Source organism: Microchirus variegatus (genome assembly GCF_963457635.1).
Source record: "Microchirus variegatus genome assembly, chromosome: 12".
In the NCBI taxonomy this organism is placed as follows: Eukaryota; Metazoa; Chordata; class Actinopteri; order Pleuronectiformes; family Soleidae; genus Microchirus; species Microchirus variegatus.
In genome coordinates this window covers 21,957,054-21,979,166 of record NC_139813.1, presented here as the reverse complement: position 1 = coordinate 21,979,166, position 22,113 = coordinate 21,957,054, and the positions used below count along the sequence as shown (strand labels likewise).

The 22,113-nt window shown below is 38.0% G+C and overlaps 4 protein-coding genes across 4 annotated transcripts in view; 2 read left to right on the top strand and 2 right to left on the bottom strand.

Moving 5' to 3' along the window:
• Positions 1–3,910: 3,910 nt before the first annotated feature.
• grcc10 (gene rich cluster, C10 gene) lies at positions 3,911–6,472 on the bottom strand. Its single transcript, XM_083899225.1, has 4 exons — positions 6,458–6,472; positions 5,206–5,259; positions 4,896–5,072; positions 3,911–4,379 (listed from the first exon to the last, which is right to left on the bottom strand). The coding sequence occupies exons 2-4, from the start codon at positions 5,255–5,257 to the stop codon at positions 4,240–4,242; spliced, it is 369 nt and encodes a 122-aa protein (XP_083755351.1). The 5' UTR covers positions 5,258–5,259; positions 6,458–6,472; the 3' UTR covers positions 3,911–4,239.
• A 233-nt stretch (positions 6,473–6,705) lies between these two features.
• Positions 6,706–8,670, top strand: saysd1 (SAYSVFN motif domain containing 1). Its single transcript, XM_083898325.1, has 3 exons — positions 6,706–6,850; positions 7,016–7,219; positions 7,917–8,670. The coding sequence occupies exons 2-3, from the start codon at positions 7,034–7,036 to the stop codon at positions 8,238–8,240; spliced, it is 510 nt and encodes a 169-aa protein (XP_083754451.1). The 5' UTR covers positions 6,706–6,850; positions 7,016–7,033; the 3' UTR covers positions 8,241–8,670.
• Positions 8,671–10,069: 1,399 nt separating this feature from the next.
• Positions 10,070–13,615, top strand: bpnt1 (bisphosphate nucleotidase 1; the record flags this gene model as incomplete). Its single annotated transcript, XM_083899049.1, has 8 exons — positions 10,070–10,189; positions 10,322–10,426; positions 10,923–11,030; positions 11,142–11,190; positions 12,065–12,156; positions 12,240–12,437; positions 13,223–13,328; positions 13,464–13,615. 8 exons carry the CDS (start codon positions 10,070–10,072, stop codon positions 13,613–13,615), a joined length of 930 nt encoding a protein of 309 aa, XP_083755175.1.
• A 60-nt stretch (positions 13,616–13,675) lies between these two features.
• The window catches only part of LOC310935242 (serine/threonine-protein phosphatase PP1-beta catalytic subunit-like), a 30,520-nt gene continuing 22,082 nt past the window's right edge, over positions 13,676–22,113 (bottom strand). The window contains exons 7-8 of the mRNA XM_083899099.1: positions 16,571–16,705; positions 13,676–15,345 (exon numbers count right to left, since the gene is read on the bottom strand). Coding sequence (XP_083755225.1) covers positions 15,241–15,345; positions 16,571–16,705 — 240 coding nt within the window. The 3' untranslated portion in view covers positions 13,676–15,240. The remainder of the gene's footprint in view (positions 15,346–16,570; positions 16,706–22,113) is intronic.

Below are 22,113 nucleotides of genomic sequence, written 5' to 3'. Positions count from 1 at the left end.
AAAACCATCTGGTGCCACATTTGACTTACACATTCTTCTTATTATTTTATTTTCAAACGCACGTGTATTAAAGGTGGTGAGGCGAAATCCTGTATTTTTCCCTTGTTCTTGAACCTCTTTGTGTCTTTTTTTTTTCGCCCTTATCTTTCAGAGCTGCTCAGGCGTTTGATAACTGAGAGAGATGAGCTGGTGGAGGAGGTGGACACACTGAGGGAGAGTCTGAGGGTGAGCTGGACCTGGACGTCGCATCTCACTCCCTCATTGGCCCTGAACCTATACTTCAATTTTGAATTCTGTCTTCTTTCTTATTTTTGGTAGTTGAGTGAAGGTTACCTGTTTAAATAGCTGTAAAAGAAGAGATAAAAGTCAAATCCAGGACTCTTAAAGCAGTGTTTCCCAAACTTACTATATGGGTCCTACTTTTAAAAGACAACAAACTATCATGGCCCAAATCACAATATAAATCAGGACATGTTTTAAAGCCATATCTGTAACACCTTATTTCAAAGTAACAAAAAAACATTTACACATAAATCTTCATCTTCTTCGCTTGTGGTGTTTTTGTTGTTTCATATTACAGCAGCGTAAGTAGAGCTTCAATCGTCCGGTCTTCTGTCACATTCTCATTATTTCCCCCCCCCTCCACCACAGACGGAGAGACTGGAGTGGCACCAGTTCCAGTGTGACCTGCAGGTGGCGGTGTCCGTGGCCGACCGGCTGCGCATGGAGTCGGAGCAGGCTCTGGGTTTACTTCAGCAGAGCCACAGGACTGCGGAGGAGCGACTAGCCCTGGCACTGAGCCGACAGCAGGAGACGGACACAGAGCTGCAGAGTCTGAGAGCCGAGCACACGGACGTCTGCAGGCGACTGGAAGAACTGTCCGTTGAGCCGGACACTCCGAGTGAGACACGAACAACGGACGATAAAGAGGCAGAGAACAGGGACTCTGAGGATGGACAGGGAGAGGACGTACAGGAGCATGCGGAGGAAGCTGAAGCAGAGACTGAAACTGTGGAAAAGCATGAGGATGAAGGAAACGCAGATGTAGAACCTGAAGGTTCAGATCGGGATCCAGACGATGAAAATGGATCAGGGGGCAAGCAGCTGTCGGGGAAGGGCGTGGCGGAAGGATACCTCCGCAGTTTAGCTGCTCTGGAGAAAAAGAGGGGGGACGGACGTGTGCAGAGAGACCCGAGGAGGATCGTCATGCTCTCTGAAAGATCTTGGTGAGTCTTGCATGAAAGTTCACGCCGGTCACTTGAACAAGGAATGTTTTAACACGTGCACGGTTTTGTCTTTCAGGAGTTTATCTCGTCTCCCGCTTCCAACCGACTCATTCGGTCAGAACGTTGCTGCGGACAACACGAGCACAACGTTACCAATATGCAAGGTAGAGATATACAACTTAACCTGCTCTTCTGAGGCCTGATTTAGAAAAAAATGCCAAGATGTGGGCTGTGAGCTGAGTGAGGGAGAGGAGGAGAAAGGGAGAGTGGGGAGCAGTACAGGGGGTGTGGCCTGATAGTGAAAGCCAATGACAAAATTCAAGTGCAGTAGCTAGGGTATGACCAGAGAGGCAGTAGATAGAGCAAATTACATTATTAGACACTGATATACACTGGTTTATACCTGGTAAAAGTGGTTTGGATGTTTAGTTTAATTTACATGTAATGTCTAAATAACAGCCTGTATATTCATTTTTATTCACTTTTAACTCTTCCAGAAAGAGCAGCCGACTAAAGGGAGAAGGATGGATCGTATTTTACAGCGTCAGGACAGCTGGTCCAGCTTTTACACAGGTGAGTGTAACGTAAAGCCACGACACGCTACTATCACACATCTCACACAGGTGTGTGTGACTGTGGATGTTATTTTTTTATTTTGCAGCAAAACAGGAGGAGGACCAAAGCTCAGAGTCCATCAAGTAAGTTTCAATGGGTGACGTGACTTTTTATTCCTTATATTTTGTGCCGTAGCTTCCTTATGTATACGTTTCGTCATGTTTTCTTGTCATACATAAACTTGTTTTTATTATTTTGCTCATTTAGTGGCTTCACGTGCGTCAGATATTAGAATTCTGTGTCTTCACAGCCCTGAACAAACAAGATATGAGTCACATGGACTGAACAATAATTCAGATTTGAGTCACTTCAGCCTGTGTTTTGTCTTCTCAGACCTCAGGATGGTTTCAGTGCTCTGCTGCGGCGTCACGGCGGCTCCCGAAGAAACTCCCTGCTGCGCTGGTGCCAAAGTCGTACGCAAGGTTATAAGGTTAGTCAGGTGTTATTTCTGTGTCAAAATCAACTCCACACAGGGATGAAAATGATCTTCTGACAAATTAAATGTGTTTTTTTTTTAATGACAGAACATTGAGATCACCAACTTCAGCAGCAGCTGGGAGGATGGTTTGGCGTTCTGTGCCGTTTACCACACATATTTACCGTGTCACGTCCCGTACGATGGCCTCAACCCAGAGGAGAAGGTAAAACTGCTGCATGTTGTATCATTCCTGAGGGAATATAAGAACATTGAGAGTGACAGTAAAGTCACTCAGTTGTGTAAGATCATGGTCTAAAGGAGCAAAGAAGAAAAGTTGACCACTTTTATCCTGCTTGTAGTTATCAGACTGAATTTGACCTGATTAAAGATGAGATCAAAAGGACCTGAGGAGTCCATGTATGAAACGGAGCCATACTTCAGGGAATACATATATATTACAGTAGGCTGAATGAGCTGCTACCACCTTGACTTTTAAACTACTTTTTTATCTTTATTTTTCACTAATTACACCACAGAAGAGACTAATTGAAGTTGTGTACAAGGAAAAACACATATCAGTATCAGTTATTAACAAAAAGTCCAAAATCGTGCATCCCTGATACCTGTAGGAGATATTTCTGACTTAAATGCTGTGTTTCTACAGAGGGAAAATCTGGACCTTGCTTTTAAGACGGGAGAGAATGTGGGAATCACAGCCACGTTGGTAAGACACCTCCAATTGTTCATGTATAGTCCAGGTTTTATTAAAATCTATATAATATATAAGCCTTTCCTCACTTCAAAAATGTTGATTAATTGTAATAGAATAAGCGTGTTTGTAGAAAACAGAGCGTCACATGCTCTGTTCTTTCCCGTGTAAACTGTGTGACAGTCAGTGGAGGAGATGTTGAAGGCCGGCGGGCCGGACTGGCAGAGGGTCCTCGGCTACGTCGAAAGCATCTTCCGTCACTTTGAGATGTGAAGTCGTCTCCTCCGGCATCTTTCTCGTGTACTTTTTTCTGTCGTTGAACTGACGTGTCGACGTTTGCTCTCCACAAGAGGGAGCTCTCTTCATAACGAATTTGTCCAGAATGTGTATGTGAATACACTTTCTTCCTCTCACAGAGAAACAACAGAACAGTGACCTTTAACGTTTTAATTTTTCTACGTATCGTACGTTGTGGTGGCACAGAATTAAAAATGGTGGTGCTGGGTGAGTAAGCACAGGACACAAAGTATTAAACACTTCAGTTTCACATTTGGTGCTGTGTTTTTGCACGGTTTGTCCTCATTTTTGTACAGAGCACTTTATGATGATTTTTAAGTGAATGATTTCAGAATCTGAGGCACTGATGTTTTATTTAACTGGACTAATATCTTCTTCTTTTTTTAAGTCTGCCGTGATACAGCATCGTCATGTGTGCATGCAACAAAGTACAGAAAAAAAACAAAACCAAGGGACATATTTTATTTTCTGTAAATGTGATGTTTTGAGACGCTGAGGAGAGTATTGTATATATGTAAATGTGTGTAATTGCCTTCTTATTTTTAAAAACATGGTAAATGTATGAAGATGTTGCTGCCAAAGCCTTATTGCAATAATAAAGTTATGTATAATTTATTTATTTTCATCAATACCACACACACATTTACAGAAAATGGTTTAATATTATTATACACTTTTGGACCCCACTATGACAGAATATAAAAACAATTAAAATAATGTAAAATATGGCATTAAAAGGTTCAGTAACATGAGGAAATGATTGCTGTGTAACATGTAACAAATACTGAAGCATTTCAAAAGGAATAATTTAACAAGTTTTGCACAAAACCCATCATGTACATAATGTGTTGTTTGTAATGCTGTAGTGAGTTTCAAAATAACTTTGCTATAAACTCCAGACTTGATGTCACAATGACAGAACAGTCGCACAGATTCAAAGCATTAATAATAAGAAATGAAAGGAACCATGAAAGTTATGAAGCTGGAATGGCGCCTCCTATAGGTGGTGTGGACAGCGGAGGCAGGAGGAGAGACTTGAGTTTAGCCGACATGGCTGCGATTTCAGGGTCCTGGGTTTCGTACATTTTCACCAGTCTGGCAAATTTTAGAACGCCTGGAAGTAAAGCAGAGGCAAAATGACTAATCATGTCATTGACACTCAATAATGTACTGCCTTTAATTGGAATTTAACCTTTTTTTTTTTTTTTTTTTTTACATATAATTGTGAGAAATCCAGGCTGTGCATGCTAAACGATCATTTCTGCAGGACTGAGTGTGTCCACATGTAAGTAACGGTTATTTTTCTCTTTTGTTTCTTTCTCCCTGAGAAGTGTGTGTGTGACCATAAACAGAAAAAAGTAACTTGTTAATTTATCTCAAAAAGGTACTGGAAGTTGTGTTTATCAGTGTCAGTCACCAGCTCAGTGGATACTGATTAAAGCTCCAAAAAAAAGGAAGTATTTTCTACTTTATTATGTACCATTCAATGTAGATAAAGACCACTGACTGCGATGCAATGTGTATTAATATTGGAAATATGAGTTTATTGTCTCATGAAACATAAGTCACAAGCACAATGTACAAAGTATTGCGTTAAAATCCAATCAAAGACAAAAGCAAGCGTCCTCACCCTCTCCTTCGTTGTTGAATCCGTACGCTTTGATGACCTCCTGCTGAATCTGCGTGGCCACCGGCAGCACGAGCTGCAGCATCTTCCCCATGTCGTTGCAGGCACTTTCTCGAGCCTCTTCCATCCGAGCGGCGTTTTCTGGTACGGAGAAGGCCTGGATCACCTCACTCAGCACCACTGTCGGACAAGGGAAAAAGCCTCAGTGTGTGGCACGCTGCTTCAACAACACACAGTGTAATTTCAAGGTAATGTATATTTATTTTGACCACCGTAGAGTGCAAAACGAGAAAAAATGAAGCTTTCCTCTCACCTCTGGTCTGCTCGACTGTCAGGGAGGGCTGTTGTGCTGGAGCTGAGGCCATGTCTGAAGAGAGGAAAAAACCAGATTCAATAGTAATAGTTATTATAAACAATAAACTGAATTGACTCAGATTGTCTAAAGGAAAAAAAATTGTTTTATTTAATTATAGAGCGGACTGTGAAATGTTACTGTTCCTGTTCAAGTCAGCAGTTGAAAGTTACCATACTCAACATGTACTTTATTAAGCTTGAATACCATTATGTGACTTAAGGCTACTTTATAATTTATACAAAAGAAAGGCTGCAGCTAATGATTATATCCATCATATTTTAATATGTCAAACTGAGGAAAATAAATCCTTGATTAATTGAGTACTTGTTTGGTCTGTAAAGACCAAACAAGTACCCTCAGAACCCTCAGAAAATCTTGAAAAATGCTGAACGTTTGTTAACCAAACCTGGAAATAATGTTCTCAAATGTATTGTTTTGACCACAAACCAAAATGTATAAGTTATAATGATGTCTTTGTTATAAAGAGCAAAAAAAATACACTCACATTTAAGTAGCTGAAAAATCAAAAAGCTTGTTTTAATTACTGAAAAAAGACTCCGCAATGAACTGATTATCAAAATAGTTTTTATCAAAATAGTATTGTCATTTAATGTCACTTTTTGGCCAGTTAATGGTTACATAATGAAATACTGAATGCACCAATGATCTGCAGCAGTACAGAGTATGTTAAAGTCTTGTGTAGTACTGTAGTACACAATTATGGCTGTTATACTCAACAATATTCAGCTTCTAGTTACTTAAGGGGTTTTAAATGTTACTACAAACACGTTATTAATTCATAAACTGTAAACCTGATATCTCAAAGAAGGGAAAAAAGGAAGTAAAAGTAATGTACAATATAACATTACTGACAGTAGATATTCTCTCAAAAAATGAGTGTCCAACACGTCTAACTGTGTGGTGTGCTATTTGTACTTAAACTGGTTTTCACTGGTTTTAGTCTCTGTTAAATTAATTAACTAATCACTGACTAATCTTCACAATAACAAGGAGTGAAGGAAGCAGAAATAAACGTCGATTCTGGACGTTCTGAATGTTCATTCATCGTTACCTTTCTCTATCGCTTGATTTGACGCTAATGTTACGTAACGTTAGCTTCTAACGCAGTTACCGACAACAACACAACATGAACACATTCATAACGTGATTAGTAATCTAAAAATATAGATTATATGTCGGCAACACTCACCGCCGTTGAGAACAGCCTAGCTGGTAACAGATATGTGATATTTTGCCGGAAACGTTTTTTTTTTTTTACGACGTGTGAAAGCGTTTTACGCCTCTACGTCCTTCTTTCCGATAGACGCTGACTGGCTAAGGTAAACAAACACTTAGCTTTGCTAGCGGCTCGTTGGAATCTCTCAAGAAATGTGACAATATGGTGAAAATGAAAGCGAAAGACGATGCACGTAAACGTTTTTGTTGGTTTCAAACATCACCTTAATGTAATGGTTAAGTTTTCCGTGAGTTAAAACAGTTGTTTTGAGTTTAGCCGACATTTAGCCGGAAAACGTTTTTAACGACATGTGAAAGCGTTTTACGCCTCTACGTACTTCTTTCCGATAGACGCTGACTGGCAAAGGTAAACAAACCCTTCGCTTTGCTAGCAGTACGTTGAATTCCCTCAAAAATGTGAATATGAACCTAAAATTAAAGTGGAATATAATCGGTGTAAACTCGTTTCGTGGTTTTAAACCTCACGTTAAGTTTTTCAGTGAGTTAAAAGTGGCTGTTTTTGACTTGGCAGATCTTTAGTGAAAAGTCGATGGAGCGGAAGCTCGCAGAGTTCAGAGCCCGGCGACAGGCGGTAAATGTTGATCAAATGAACCGAGCTGCTGACACACAGCAACGAGAACAAATCGAAGCTATTCAGCCTGAAATGACACCAATAACGGAAGAAAAACAGACCGAAAATATCAGCGAAGCTCCTGTTCACAGCTCACAAACCGAGGTAAGGTCACTGACAACTCAACTAAGTACAGTTTCAGATACAGTTCAAAGATAAAAGTCTCACATTAGCACTTTTAATTCGACAATATTTTACATTTTCAGATGTAGTACAAAACACAATTGTCCATAAGTTCTGGACAGGAGTGACAAGGTTATGTTCAGGACATCTGTGACTACTAGCTTACTGTAAATCAGACATTTTACTCTACAGATTTAGAGAATTGCCAAGTTTAAAGTTCCACATTAATATTTTTTATATCGAAAAATATCTCAAATTTGAGATATAATAAAAACACAATTATCCATGCTGGACAAGAATGACTAGGTTGTGTTCAGGACATTTGTGCATACTGTAAATCACACATTTTTGACAGTTTTGGTTAGTTATTTGCATGTCTAAAAAGGTTAAACTTTTAACAGTTTTAAGGAAATTTAAAGAGAAACTGTGTGTTATTATTGACTGTTTCTGATAAGCCACCTGTTTTATTATTGAGGTTGATCTTTGAAATATATGCAATAAACTTTACTACATCCACTAAACATTGACATCAGATAACCGGTTATTGGGTTTGGTTTTCCTGCCGAGTCACTGTGTGACCAGCATTATATTTTTTGCAGCAAGTTGAGCTCATTTTAAATATTCAGTGTTATGTCTGAAAGTTGAATCTGTAACAATTCATCATATCATGTCCCTGCAGGAGCAGAGAGACTGGCTGCTGGACACCTCTGTGGGGAGATGGTTAGCCTCGAGACACGTCATCATCTCAAACCTCACTCTGCTCAAAGTGTTGCTCTGGCTGGTGCTGCTTGGTCTGTTTGTTGAACTGGAGTTCGGCCTGCCCTTCTTCGTCATCTCGCTCTTCTACTGGCTCTATGAAGGACTCCGTAGCCCAGCGGCACGCGAGCCTGGAGAAATGAGCGCTTATTCTGTCTTCAACCCGGACTGTCAGCCTCTGCTGGGCGCGCTCACTGCAGAGCAGCTGGAGGGAGAAATGGGTTACAGACCTTTGGCCAACAGATGAAATGTTGGGATTTTGCACATTTCAATCAAATGATCATGGTGTTTATTTTTCTTTTCAAAGAGTGAACCTTTTAAATAATTTAAGGTGGCATAAAACTGTAACATCAGTTTATTACCGTGTGAGATTTCTCAACTCCATTTTCATTTCTCTTTTGAAGCTTTAAAATTGGGGATTTTATAGTTGTGAAACAGAGCGAGAATATTTGTTACCACTATTTAGTTCATATTATTTTCTAACCACATATCTGCTTTAAAATTTCATCTAGGATTTTCCCACAAATTACAGTATAACATTTACCAGATTTTTTCCATGTCCCTTTACAAATGAATGTGGGGTTTATGAGAAATGTTGCACAGTGTCTTTAGTGGTGGGTTCAGAAATACATTAATAGGGCTGCTTTAACTTGGTATTTACTTAATTAAATTATTTTAAAGAGTAAGAAGCCTTGGCTTTTGTTTCTGATCTAATTTTTTCACAGCAGTATTTATTTATTTATTTTTTTAAATAAACGTGTCAATGAAGTAAAATGTTTGATTAAAGTAAGTGGGGAATTTATGTGAAATGTGAAATTCCAAGTAAAAGTTTTGATAGTTGTGTTTCCTCCAACACGACGGACATTTGGACCCAGCTACTGACATCTTGTGCAAAATGCACGCTAAACAAGATAGTTCACCCAAGTCTTCGTTTGTGCAGACGTTTAGGCACCTCAATGTTCGATAAGGACTCAAATTTTAAGACAGTCCGTTTTTGTTTAATCATTTATTCACATGTTTGAGTTTGCCAGTAGCCTTTTAAGTGTCTAAATTGAACAATAACAACCGGATATTCCGAATAGTACGAGAAGCAACCCCGCCTTCTGACAATCTAGCTTACGGATGTGCAGATGACTATCTTGACTCTTCGTTTTACCTCTTTGGCGGAGCTCTTGAAACACACTTCCGACATTTCCCAACTTGACGTTTTCTTCAGTTTTCTCTTTCTGTGCATTTTCCCACTGGATTCAGTAAGTAAAACATTCACTTCACCGATTTATAACGAAGCTCGTTCATTTACAGACGCTCTTTCATTCATTATACATGTCTTTGGTTGAGTAACAGCTCTGATTTTAGCTCACAAGGTAGCAAGCCCAGCATGCTAGCTAATTAGCTGCAGCCGGTTGAAACTCTGCACGCTGTTTGGTTCATTTTTGTTAAGTTTGAATTATTTATTTATTATCCTGGAATTTTAGATGACACCGCGTGCTGCTTTTCTATAATATTACTCCAGTGACTGACATTATCCTCTCGCGTTTAATTTCGTTAAATTATTTAAGTGCAAAAATACACAGAAATGTAAGAAAATGTAAGGAATAATGGTTTGTTGTGGTTGGAATGACTAAGATTATAAGTAAAGAACAGGAAGTGATTTAATCATAAAATGAATACTTCAGTTTAGTGACAACAGTACTCTGATAAGATCTGGAAAATACAATATTACCTGAAGCCTAATAATTGTCTCTTATTTGCACATTTTGTGATAAACAAAACAACGTAAGGGAAGGTGCCATTAACAAGCATAAGAATTGCTGCACAAGTTTCTAAATAGGGCTCAAAATCACAATATTTCTTAGTGTCCAATTAGCATTTTAGATAAAATATTGTCTCATATCATGTATCACATTGCAGTAATAACGTATATTCACTTGATGTAATTTTGTACACTGACTGATTTATTATTTATTTATGATCATCTTCATTGTCAACAGTTATGGCTGCTGAGGTAAAAGTCTGTGTAATATTTCATATGTGACTTAAGTGCAGTTCAATGTGTTCTCTGTTTGTCCATCAGTGATGTCAGGAAGTCCTGCTCTGCTCATGCGGCTGGTGGCGTCGGCCTACTGTGTGGCTGAGAGGGCCGGGTCCATCGTGACCAAGGTCCTTCACAGTGGAGAACTTGGCATTGTGGAAAAGGTATTTATTAATCTGTTATTGTTGTTGTTGTTGTTCTTGGTGTTTTTACTACATAAACCCAATGCTTGTATCAGAAAGATCAATTCTCCCCCTGACTCATGAGATTATTGTGTCTGTGTGTCCATGACACAGACCGGAGCTAATGATCTACAGACACTGGCAGACAGACTGGCACAGCAGAGCATCTGTGCTTCACTGTCCAGACGCTTCCCAAAGATCACCATCATTGGAGAAGAGGTGAGTGAAAACACTCTGTGTCAGTCACAATCACTTTCATGTGACCCTCCACTTAATATCAACTTATACTTAGTTATTTATTAGTCTGTTTTTTTTGTTTACATTTTGCAACATTTATTGTCCCATATCAAAACGGATGCTTTTATTTTGAAATTCTATGAACTATTGTTACGAATACAACAACAAGCCAAGGCAGCTCAGCCTCCACAAAATATCGATAAAAATATTGATAGCGTCTACAGATCACGCCCCAAAATTTTGTCACTTGTTCCTGGTCCCATTGTGGACATTTCCTGAACAAATGAACTCCAGGAAGACATATACCTCCTGGCGGAGGTCAATTATTGTGACATACTTATGGAATGTAGATGGAAAAATGGAATTATGGCATATTCTGATTTGATTTTAAGCTAATTTTGTCCACTCTGACTGAACTGTTGTTAAAAAGTTAGACTTTTTTTCAATTAAAATTGACCAGACAGCTTTTTCCATGCAGGACCTTCCACATGAGGAGGTAAAGGAGGAGCTGATTGAGACTGGCCAGGCAGAGGAAATCCTCCAGAAGAGCTGTCCACCTGAGTATAGTCAGCTGAAAGAGGAGGAGGTAATGCACTCTTCTAGTGAATCTCATAGTGAATATCTTCAAAATCCCAAGTAGTTCTCCCTGATAAATAATCCTGCTTCACACAGTTCTTCTTCCGTTTGTGTTTTTCAGCTCGTCGTGTGGGTCGATCCTCTCGATGGAACAAAGGAGTATACTGAAGGTAGGCTCCATCTTTAGGACACTGACTGTCTCAGGACCAGTAGTCCTCATGGAGACCAAAACCTGGTCAAGGGTTACGGCTAAATATCTGCTGGCTAAATGAATGTCAGTCAGTGCAGTGTCCTTTGACACACATACACAGGTTTACACAGGTTTACACGGCTATTCTTCTGTATGTGTGTGAAACACTGAGCGCTGCCAAGACCTTTGGTTTTCTCAGATAAGGCTTTTATTCTCCAAGAATTTGCTTAAATAAACATGAAGCAGTGAACTGGTTCTACCAGTTTGACGTTCGTTCTGCCCCTCTCTGCATTGCTATGGCAACCACACTAACCTCTGACCATGGAAACTTACCAGTGCAACAGTGGTTTAATGAAAACTGTAATTTAACTGATTAATTTTAGAAATCAACACATGGATTTAAAACTATTTGCTCTTACATTTAACCTTGAACATTAGGTGTTTTGACAGGTTATTTCAAGCTTATTTTAATTTGTTATATCATCTTAAGAAAATCAGTACAAAGATGCTCAGATACAGTTGTTTGGTTTCTTTCTTTCTGGCTCTTGGGTTCACTGTCACTTTCCTCTTTTCTTCTTTGTGTATCTGTGCTTCTGCTCTTTCTCCCTCCTTCTACTTCCTTTTCTCTCTCTTTTTTTCTGCTGACCCCAGTGTCGAGGTCTCTCCATCACCAAACTGAAGTCCAGATACCACACACAGGGTCGGTCCCCCCTCTGCCTCACAGCACAGCTCTCTGTATGGGTGATAGAGAGGAAGCAGTGACTGTTATTGCCCTTGTTCTGACCTTTCTGAGCTGACTTTTTCCTGTTTGTCAGTAAAATGTGTCAAAGTTTTTAACATCCTGCTGTTTTCAGGGCTCCTGGATAACGTGACGGTGCTGATTGGAATTGCATATGGAGGCAAAGCCATCGCAGGCGTCATCAACCAGCCGTTCTTCAACTACAAGGTACAGATTGAGACTCAGTGGCGCCTCCTAGCGGCGTCTTTGTGGCCAAACGCGTTGGTTAACTCAGGGGCTCTTGTCTCCAGCTTGGCGCAGGAGCAACTTTGGGAAGAACCATGTGGGGGATCCCGGGACTTGGCGCCTTTGGGTTTCAGCTGCAGGAAGTTCCAGGTGATAAACGAATCGTCACCACCACCCGTTCCCATAGCAACAAGCTGGTCACAGACTGTGTGGACGCCATGGAGCCGCATGAAGTTATAAGAGTGGGAGGTGCTGGGAATAAGGTAAGCGCAGCGTTTTAACTACACCTTGAACAACTTTTAATAATAATTCCATATTTTTTATTGTTCTATACTAATTCTGGAATATAAATTAGTAGAAAACATTTCTTCTTCTCATCCTTCATAGTATGAAAGGTAATATTTTGGTATCTCGTGTATTAATGCTCTTCTTATTTTGAATCTATAACGCATTTTAATGCCTCTCATGTGGAGGATATAGCAGTAGAAGATGAATGAACATCAGTAGTATTTATTACAGATTAAACTCAAGTTTGTTAAAACTTAAATTGGATATGTTGGTTTCATATGTTGCATGTAATGTTAGAAATGTAAAGGTAATATTTGATATTTGTTTATTTCCGTTAATACATGTATAAATGTTAAAATGATATTTTTGGATATTTAACATACATTTATTTAATATCTATTGACAGGAGTAAAGTGTTCACACTGGCTTCTTTGTCCCCATCTTATTCTCCATCTTTATTTTAACTTTTTGGTCAAGACCCTTTTTGATGAGTGCTGAGGCTTTTTAACGTCTAGTATAGTTCAATATTTCGGACATTAGCAACTAACAGAAACACAGTTTCTATATTGTGAATATACTTGCTGTGCCACTATCTTGTTATCAAATATAACATGTTTGCTCAATCTCTTGATGACCCATTATGGTCATTTTATGTCTTAATAATATAATACACGATGTGCTATTGCAATAATCCTATAAGATAAATTCTAGGATTAACACCCAGTAAAGAGCAACTGTTTACAGAATCATCTCTCTGCAGATTATTCAGCTTGTCGAGGGAAAAGCATCTGCTTATGTCTTTGCGAGTCCAGGCTGTAAGAAGTGGGACACCTGTGCTCCTGAAGCCATCCTGCACGCAGTCGGAGGTAAACAAAAATAAACATTCTTTATTTATTAGTGTACATCTGTACTTCAGTGTTTAAACTCTTCATTTAGCTTAATATCAAACCATTTCTCTCTTTTGTGTGTGTGTGTGTGTGTGTGTGTGTGTGTGTGTGCAGGTAAACTGACCGACATGCATGGCAACGCATACCGCTACAACGCAGACGTGAAGCACATGAACTCCGCCGGTGTTCTCGCTACGCTGCGCAACCACGAGTACTACGCCAGCAGAGTGCCACAGTCGGTGCTGCAGGCGCTCAAGTCAGACTGAGGTTTGTGTGAAACGAGAAAACACACCCCAAACACCGCAAGGAAGGGAGAAAAAATCATCTTCTGAATTAAATCAACTTTATTGAATCTTTAGATGTGATTTAAACCACGGAAATTAGTTTTTTTTTGTTTATTCTCCTGTTTTAAGTTTGAACATGGTTGATTTCAGACTCCAGGGACAGACGTGTAATCAACACACACACACACACACACACACCACACACAAGCAGAAAGCAGGTTCAAGTCCAGACCAACAGATGCACTTCATTCAATGACCACTAGGTGGAAACAGTGTAACATAACAAGCCATCAGCAGGCAACACTGTCCCGACCTCTTCACAATGTTATGCTATGACTGAAGTGCATCAGCACTTCTATTGTTGCTGTATAAATATTTATACTGATAATCACTCTACAGTACTGTAACCTTTTGTTAGCGCTTCCCTTTTTTATACAAACACTACAATTTAATCTCATCCATCACTACATTTCTGTCACGTTAACTCACTGATGTTTGATTTCCACACAAAAGGAACCTTTAACACTACGGCGTCATCTTGTTTTCTTCTTCACTATTTCACGCCATGATTTGAAAATAATGCTCTTCAACAACTACAAATGCTGGTTCAATGATGTGAAGGAGTAAAAACACTTTCACAGACGAGGATGGGAAACACTTTGCAATGCAGGTTATTTTTAGTGTCTGTTTCGTCTTAGTCAAAGGTCAAAGGTACACGAGCTCGGCTGGCTTTAACCGCCTGTTGTTGCAATGTTTTGTTTTCTAGCGATATTTATTGCACTTTTATCATCAAAATCTCAGGATTTTATTGATTTCCTCCTCTTTGTGGAGGAATAACATTCTCAAGTCGAAAAAAAAAGTTAACAGTACTGTGCAAAATGTCGTGGGCCACCACTGACTTTGTTGTTGGATTCTGTCATCTTTGACATTTTTGAACAGAATGGTGCGATTTGAAGATTTGGAGCGTGTTAATATAGAAGATCATGAGTTGGCCTCAAACAACATATGTATTTAATGCTCAAACTTGACACTTAAACCTGTAAAAACATCCATTTTAATACTGCATACATATAAGAAATACTTATATATACTGTTTATGGCATTGCTGAAGCAACAACTGTAATGGTGACCTAAGACTATGGCACAGTACTGATGTTTTTGCTGTTATCCTAATCAAAAAGGAAACAATGGCAGTAATCGGGTGAATTACACACACACACACTAGGCAGGTCCAGGTCCAACAGTAAATATTTGACCCAGTTGTTAAAAGTTTTCTGTTCGCGAAAGCAGGAGGGGGAGAATAATTAAAAATCTCAGTTTCACACGTGTGCATGCATTCACAAAATCACAATGGAAGTTGTTAACCTGAAGGGGGGGTTGTGTTGTATAAATGAGAAGCTGAGTGAATATACAATGTCATCAAAAAAAAAAACAGGGAGAAAAAAATACCACTTGTGTCCATAAAAATACTCACAGAACAAGCAATTAAAACACTCCAGGAGTTTGTGTTTATATCTGGACAAGCTTACTGAGAGAGGGCTGGAGTGTTTGAGGCAGAGACCGACCAGGAGGAGAGAGCAGGAGAGGAGAGAGGCGGGGCCACGTGTTCACCTCTTCTTAGGAGGCTGAGCGGTGCGAGGAGGCGTGACAGGGCGTCCCGAATTCACTCCTCCATACTGGTACTTTGCTTTCTTCTCCGACGGCTTCAGAATCTGAAAGACAGCGCGAACAGTCGGTGCGGTTTAATCAAGCTAAGGCTGTAGCCTGACTAAGGCAGGCAATCGAACAACTTGCAGAGTCAGTAAATTGGCCAGGTACGTTTGACTCGGCCTCCGTAGGTGGCGCTGTATAAGCTAGTGCGTATTTAGTATCGTGCTGTGGCGCTGTATGTTTCGTAGCTACATGTTAATCGTGATACAAATTAGAGGGAGCGTGGCTCTTGAGAGACGCCGTCGCTGCCGTATGATTCATGGCAACAGTACTGCACTTTACATGTCGTCTGCTTCTACTTCCAGGTCAAAGACATGGGAGGAAATTTTGATGCATGTGCAGAACACCAAGTCAGACTAAAGGCGGATTTCCACTGGACAGCTACGGCACGTCAGCGGCGCGGTAGGCGTTGCAAATAGCTTCCATTCTAATCAATAAGAGCATTTCCACCAGGCGTGCTGCGAAACGTCTCAGCAGCGTCCCAGAATCGGCTCGCCACAATCACCAAAGTGATTTTCATAGGTAGCAGTTCTATTTTTGCCATTGCTGAACCGCGTAAATTTCAACAGAGCAGATCGCACCAAACAGGAAGTCCGACACAGAATCAAAGTAAAACACTTCCGTCCCCCTTTCAAAATAAAACACAATAGGCAGGTGAAATAGCCTATCACAACTTCACATCAACATTATTAAAATAATAATAATAATAATAATAATACATTATATTTGAAGGAGCCTTTCAAGACACTCAAGGTCGCCGATTATGTCGTGACCGATGCTACCAGGTCAACAGTCAATTAATCAGAGCATCTCGGAGAGTCATAATGTACAGCCAAAGACTGATTGTTGAAGTGGAGAAACATAAAAAATTTATGATCAACAGTTTCATGTTGGAGAATGAAAGAAGCTGTGTTGTTTCCTTTAAACACACAGTTTATCGCATGATCTTCCACGAATACCGCTGGCTCCCAAGGCACCCGCTGGTGGGGAGTGCCGCTAGGCAGAGATCACAGCAGAACCGCACACAGAACTGCGCCACTGACGTGCCGTGGCTGTAAACGCATCCAGTGGAAATCCGCCTTTAGCGTCTACATACAGGAGTAATCAGACTATGAAACTGATTATCCAGGTATGTTAGTCCGACTAAGACTAGCTCGATTTTCATGACTTGTAAACGCACAGAGGGAGATCCAAAATGTGGGACATAATCAGGAGTAATGTATGTACCTGAAAGGAGCACATGAGAGACTCGTCCACACTCATCATGCCGCCGGCGTTGTCAAACTCCCCGCAATAGTTGGGGGCAGAGAACAGCGTCACCAGCTGTCGCTTGGCAAAGAACTCGTAGCCATCTTCCACGACCTGTAGTTAGAGAGATTAGAGCTGGAATTATCCATGGACCAAGAGCATAAACTGTGTATTAAAAAAAAGGAGGACAGAAAAAGCAGTTAGCCACAATGGAACGCAATGATTCAGACAAAACCTCCATTACAGATTAATCATATTTTTATATGAAATGTCTTCAAAGATCGAAACGTCTGCTGGTGATGTAAATATTAGCTTTTTTTTGTTTTTCTTACTGAAATTAATATATAGGATAAATATTTGAATATAAATACGAGAAATGTTAATGAGAATTTTCCTCCATATAATGACATTTTACTGATTAATGCAAACGTGATCAATATAATACAGCATCATAATTTCAGCTAAACTATATATGGATTTGTGTTTTTTTTAATATTATGTTTTTAAGAATCGTACTGTGTATTTTAAATCCCCAGTTCTGATTAACTGATTAAAAATCTGGGGATTCTGCCTCTGTAAACGAATATCTTTGTCGAGAGAGTCTACATGTGAAACAATGCCACCAAAATAAACCACATCAATCTGTTTTTGCCTCAGTGTTTTCTACCTCGGGTGAAAAAACACCCAATTAGCAACTCCTGAAGATCAACTTTTGTACAAATCTAGAATTTACTTGAGTATTTTGTAACATTACTTGCATTTGATTGCATTGTCAAGTTTTGGAAGGTGTAGTTTGACGTTTTTGTCAAATTTTGGACAATATATATATATATGTATATATTATTTTTTTTTAAATGTGTTTTTTTGACAAAAAAATAACAAAAACGTCATACTAATTCTATGTGGTCCAGAATTTGAATTTGAATTTTTTTAAATGTTTTGGTCCAAAATGTGACAAAAACGTCATACTATACTATGTCGTTGACCAAAACGTCATACTACACTATTTTGACCAAAATTTTTTTTTTTTTTAGCCCAAAATGTGACCAAAACATCATACTATACTATGTCGTGGACCTCCATGTCATACTACACTGTTTTATCCAAAATCTGACCATTTTCTTGAAAAAAGAATTTGGTCCCAAATTTGACAAAAACGTCATACTATACTATGTCATCAAAATGGAACATTTTTGTGAATTATTTTTTTTAGCCGAAAATGTGACCAAAACGTCATACTATACTAAGTGGTCGACCTCCATGTCATACTACACTGTTTTGTCCAAAATCTGACCATTTTTTTGAAAAAAGAATTTTGGTCCCAAATTTGACAAAAACATCATACTATACTATGTCGTCCAAAAAGGAACATTTTTGTGAAATGTATTTTTTTTGCCCAAAATGTCACCAAAACATCATACTATACTAAGTGGTCCACCTCCATGTCATACTACACTGTTTTGTCCAAAATCTGACCATTTTCTTGAAAATAAAAAATTGGTAAAAAATTTGACAAAAACGTCATACTATACTATGTCGTCCAAAATCGAAAACATTTTGTGAAATTTATTTTTTAGCCCAAAATGTGACCAAAACATCATGCTATACTATGTTGTCGACCTCCATGTCATACTACACTGTTTTGTCCAAAATCTGACCATTTTCTTGAAAATAAAAATTGGTCCCAAATTTGACAAAAACATCATACTATACTATGTCGTCCAAAATGGAACAGTTTTGTGAAATGTATTTTTTTTGCCCAAAATGTCACCAAAACATCATACTATACTATGTGGTCGACCTCCATGTCATACTACACTGTTTTGTCCAAAATCTGACCATTTTCTTGAAAATAAAAAATTGGTCCCAAATTTGACAAAAGCATCATACTATACTATGTCGTCCAAAATGGAACAGTTTTGTGAAATGTATTTTTTTTTGCCCAAAATGTCACCAAAACATCATACTATACTATGTGGTCGACCTCCATGTCATACTACACTGTTTTGTCCAAAATCTGACCATTTTCTTGAAAATAAAAATTGGTCCCAAATTTGACAAAAACATCATACTATACTTTGTCGTCCAAAATGGAACAGTTTTGTGAAATGTATTTTTTTTGCCCAAAATGTCACCAAAACATCATACTATACTATGTGGTCGACCTCCATGTCATACTACACTGTTTTGTCCAAAATCTGACCATTTTCTTGAAAATAAAAAATTGGTCCCAAATTTGACAAAAGCATCATACTATACTATGTCGTCCAAAATGGAACAGTTTTGTGAAATGTATTTTTTTTGCCCAAAATGTCACCAAAACATCATACTATACTATGTGGTCGACCTCCATGTCATACTACACTGTTTTGTCCAAAATCTGACCATTTTCTTGAAAATAAAAAATTGGTCCCAAATTTGACAAAAGCATCATACTATACTATGTCGTCCAAAATGGAACATTTTTGTGAAATGTATTTTTTTTGTCCAAAATGTCACCAAAACATCATACTATACTATGTGGTCGACCTCCATGTCATACTACACTGTTTTGTCCAAAATCTGACCATTTTCTTGAAGATAAAAAATTGGTCCCAAATTTGACAAAAACATCATACTATACTATGTCGTCCAAAATGGAACATTTTTGTGAAATGTATTTTTTTTGCCCAAAATGTCACCAAAACATCATACTATACTATGTGGTCGACCTCCATGTCATACTACACTGGTTTGTCCAAAATCTGACCATTTTCTTGAAAATAAAAATTGGTCCCAAATTTGACAAAAACGTCATACTATACTATGTCATCCAAAATGGAAAATTTTTGTGAATTATTTTTTTTAGCCGAAAATGTGACCAAAACGTCATACTATACTAAGTGGTCGACCTCCATGTCATACTACACTGTTTTGTCCAAAATCTGACCATTTTTTTGAAAAAAGAATTTTGGTCCCAAATTTGACAAAAACATCATACTATACTATGTCGTCCAAAAAGGAACATTTTTGTGAAATGTATTTTTTTTGCCCAAAATGTCACCAAAACATCATACTATACTAAGTGGTCCACCTCCATGTCATACTACACTGTTTTGTCCAAAATCTGACCATTTTCTTGAAAATAAAAAATTGGTAAAAAATTTGACAAAAACGTCATACTATACTATGTCGTCCAAAATCGAAAACATTTTGTGAAATTTATTTTTTAGCCCAAAATGTGACCAAAACATCATGCTATACTATGTTGTCGACCTCCATGTCATACTACACTGTTTTGTCCAAAATCTGACCATTTTCTTGAAAATAAAAATTGGTCCCAAATTTGACAAAAACATCATACTATACTATGTCGTCCAAAATGGAACAGTTTTGTGAAATGTATTTTTTTTGCCCAAAATGTCACCAAAACATCATACTATACTATGTGGTCGACCTCCATGTCATACTACACTGTTTTGTCCAAAATCTGACCATTTTCTTGAAAATAAAAAATTGGTCCCAAATTTGACAAAAGCATCATACTATACTATGTCGTCCAAAATGGAACAGTTTTGTGAAATGTATTTTTTTTGCCCAAAATGTCACCAAAACATCATACTATACTATGTGGTCGACCTCCATGTCATACTACACTGTTTTGTCCAAAATCTGACCATTTTCTTGAAAATAAAAAATTGGTCCCAAATTTGACAAAAGCATCATACTATACTATGTCGTCCAAAATGGAACATTTTTGTGAAATGTATTTTTTTTGCCCAAAATGTCACCAAAACATCATACTATACTATGTGGTCGACCTCCATGTCATACTACACTGTTTTGTCCAAAATCTGACCATTTTCTTGAAAATAAAAATTGGTCCCAAATTTGACAAAAACATCATACTATACTTTGTCGTCCAAAATGGAACAGTTTTGTGAAATGTATTTTTTTTGCCCAAAATGTCACCAAAACATCATACTATACTATGTGGTCGACCTCCATGTCATACTACACTGTTTTGTCCAAAATCTGACCATTTTCTTGAAAATAAAAAATTGGTCCCAAATTTGACAAAAGCATCATACTATACTATGTCGTCCAAAATGGAACAGTTTTGTGAAATGTATTTTTTTTGCCCAAAATGTCACCAAAACATCATACTATACTATGTGGTCGACCTCCATGTCATACTACACTGTTTTGTCCAAAATCTGACCATTTTCTTGAAAATAAAAAATTGGTCCCAAATTTGACAAAAGCATCATACTATACTATGTCGTCCAAAATGGAACATTTTTGTGAAATGTATTTTTTTTGTCCAAAATGTCACCAAAACATCATACTATACTATGTGGTCGACCTCCATGTCATACTACACTGTTTTGTCCAAAATCTGACCATTTTCTTGAAGATAAAAAATTGGTCCCAAATTTGACAAAAACATCATACTATACTATGTCGTCCAAAATGGAACATTTTTGTGAAATGTATTTTTTTTGCCCAAAATGTCACCAAAACATCATACTATACTATGTGGTCGACCTCCATGTCATACTACACTGGTTTGTCCAAAATCTGACCATTTTCTTGAAAATAAAAATTGGTCCCAAATTTGACAAAAAAGTCATACTATACTATGTCATCCAAAATCGAAAACATTTTGTGAAATTTATTTTTTAGCCCAAAATGTCACCAAAACATCATACTATACTATGTGGTCGACCTCCATGTCATACTACACTGTTTTGTCCAAAATCTGACCATTTTCTTGAAAATAAAAATTGGTCCCAAATTTGACAAAAACATCATACTATACTATGTCGTCCAAAATGGAACAGTTTTGTGAAATGTATTTTTTTTGCCCAAAATGTCACCAAAACATCATACTATACTATGTGGTCGACCTCCATGTCATACTACACTGTTTTGTCCAAAATCTGACCATTTTCTTGAAAATAAAAAATTGGTCCCAAATTTGACAAAAGCATCATACTATACTATGTCGTCCAAAATGGAACAGTTTTGTGAAATGTATTTTTTTTGCCCAAAATGTCACCAAAACATCATACTATACTATGTGGTCGACCTCCATGTCATACTACACTGTTTGTCCAAAATCTGACCATTTTCTTGAAAATAAAAAATTGGTCCCAAATTTGACAAAAGCATCACACTATACTATGTCGTCCAAAATGGAACATTTTTGTGAAATGTATTTTTTTTGCCCAAAATGTCACCAAAACATCATACTATACTATGTGGTCGACCTCCATGTCATACCACACAGTTTTGTCCAAAATCTGACCATTTTCTTGAAAATAAAAAATTGGTCCCAAATTTGACAAAAACATCATACTATACTATGTCGTCCAAAATGGAACATTTTTGTGAAATGTATTTTTTTTGCCCAAAATGTCACCAAAACATCATACTATACTATGTGGTCGACCTCCATGTCATACTACACTGTTTTGTCCAAAATCTGACCATTTTCTTGAAAATAAAAAATTGGTCCAAAATTTGACAAAAACGTCATA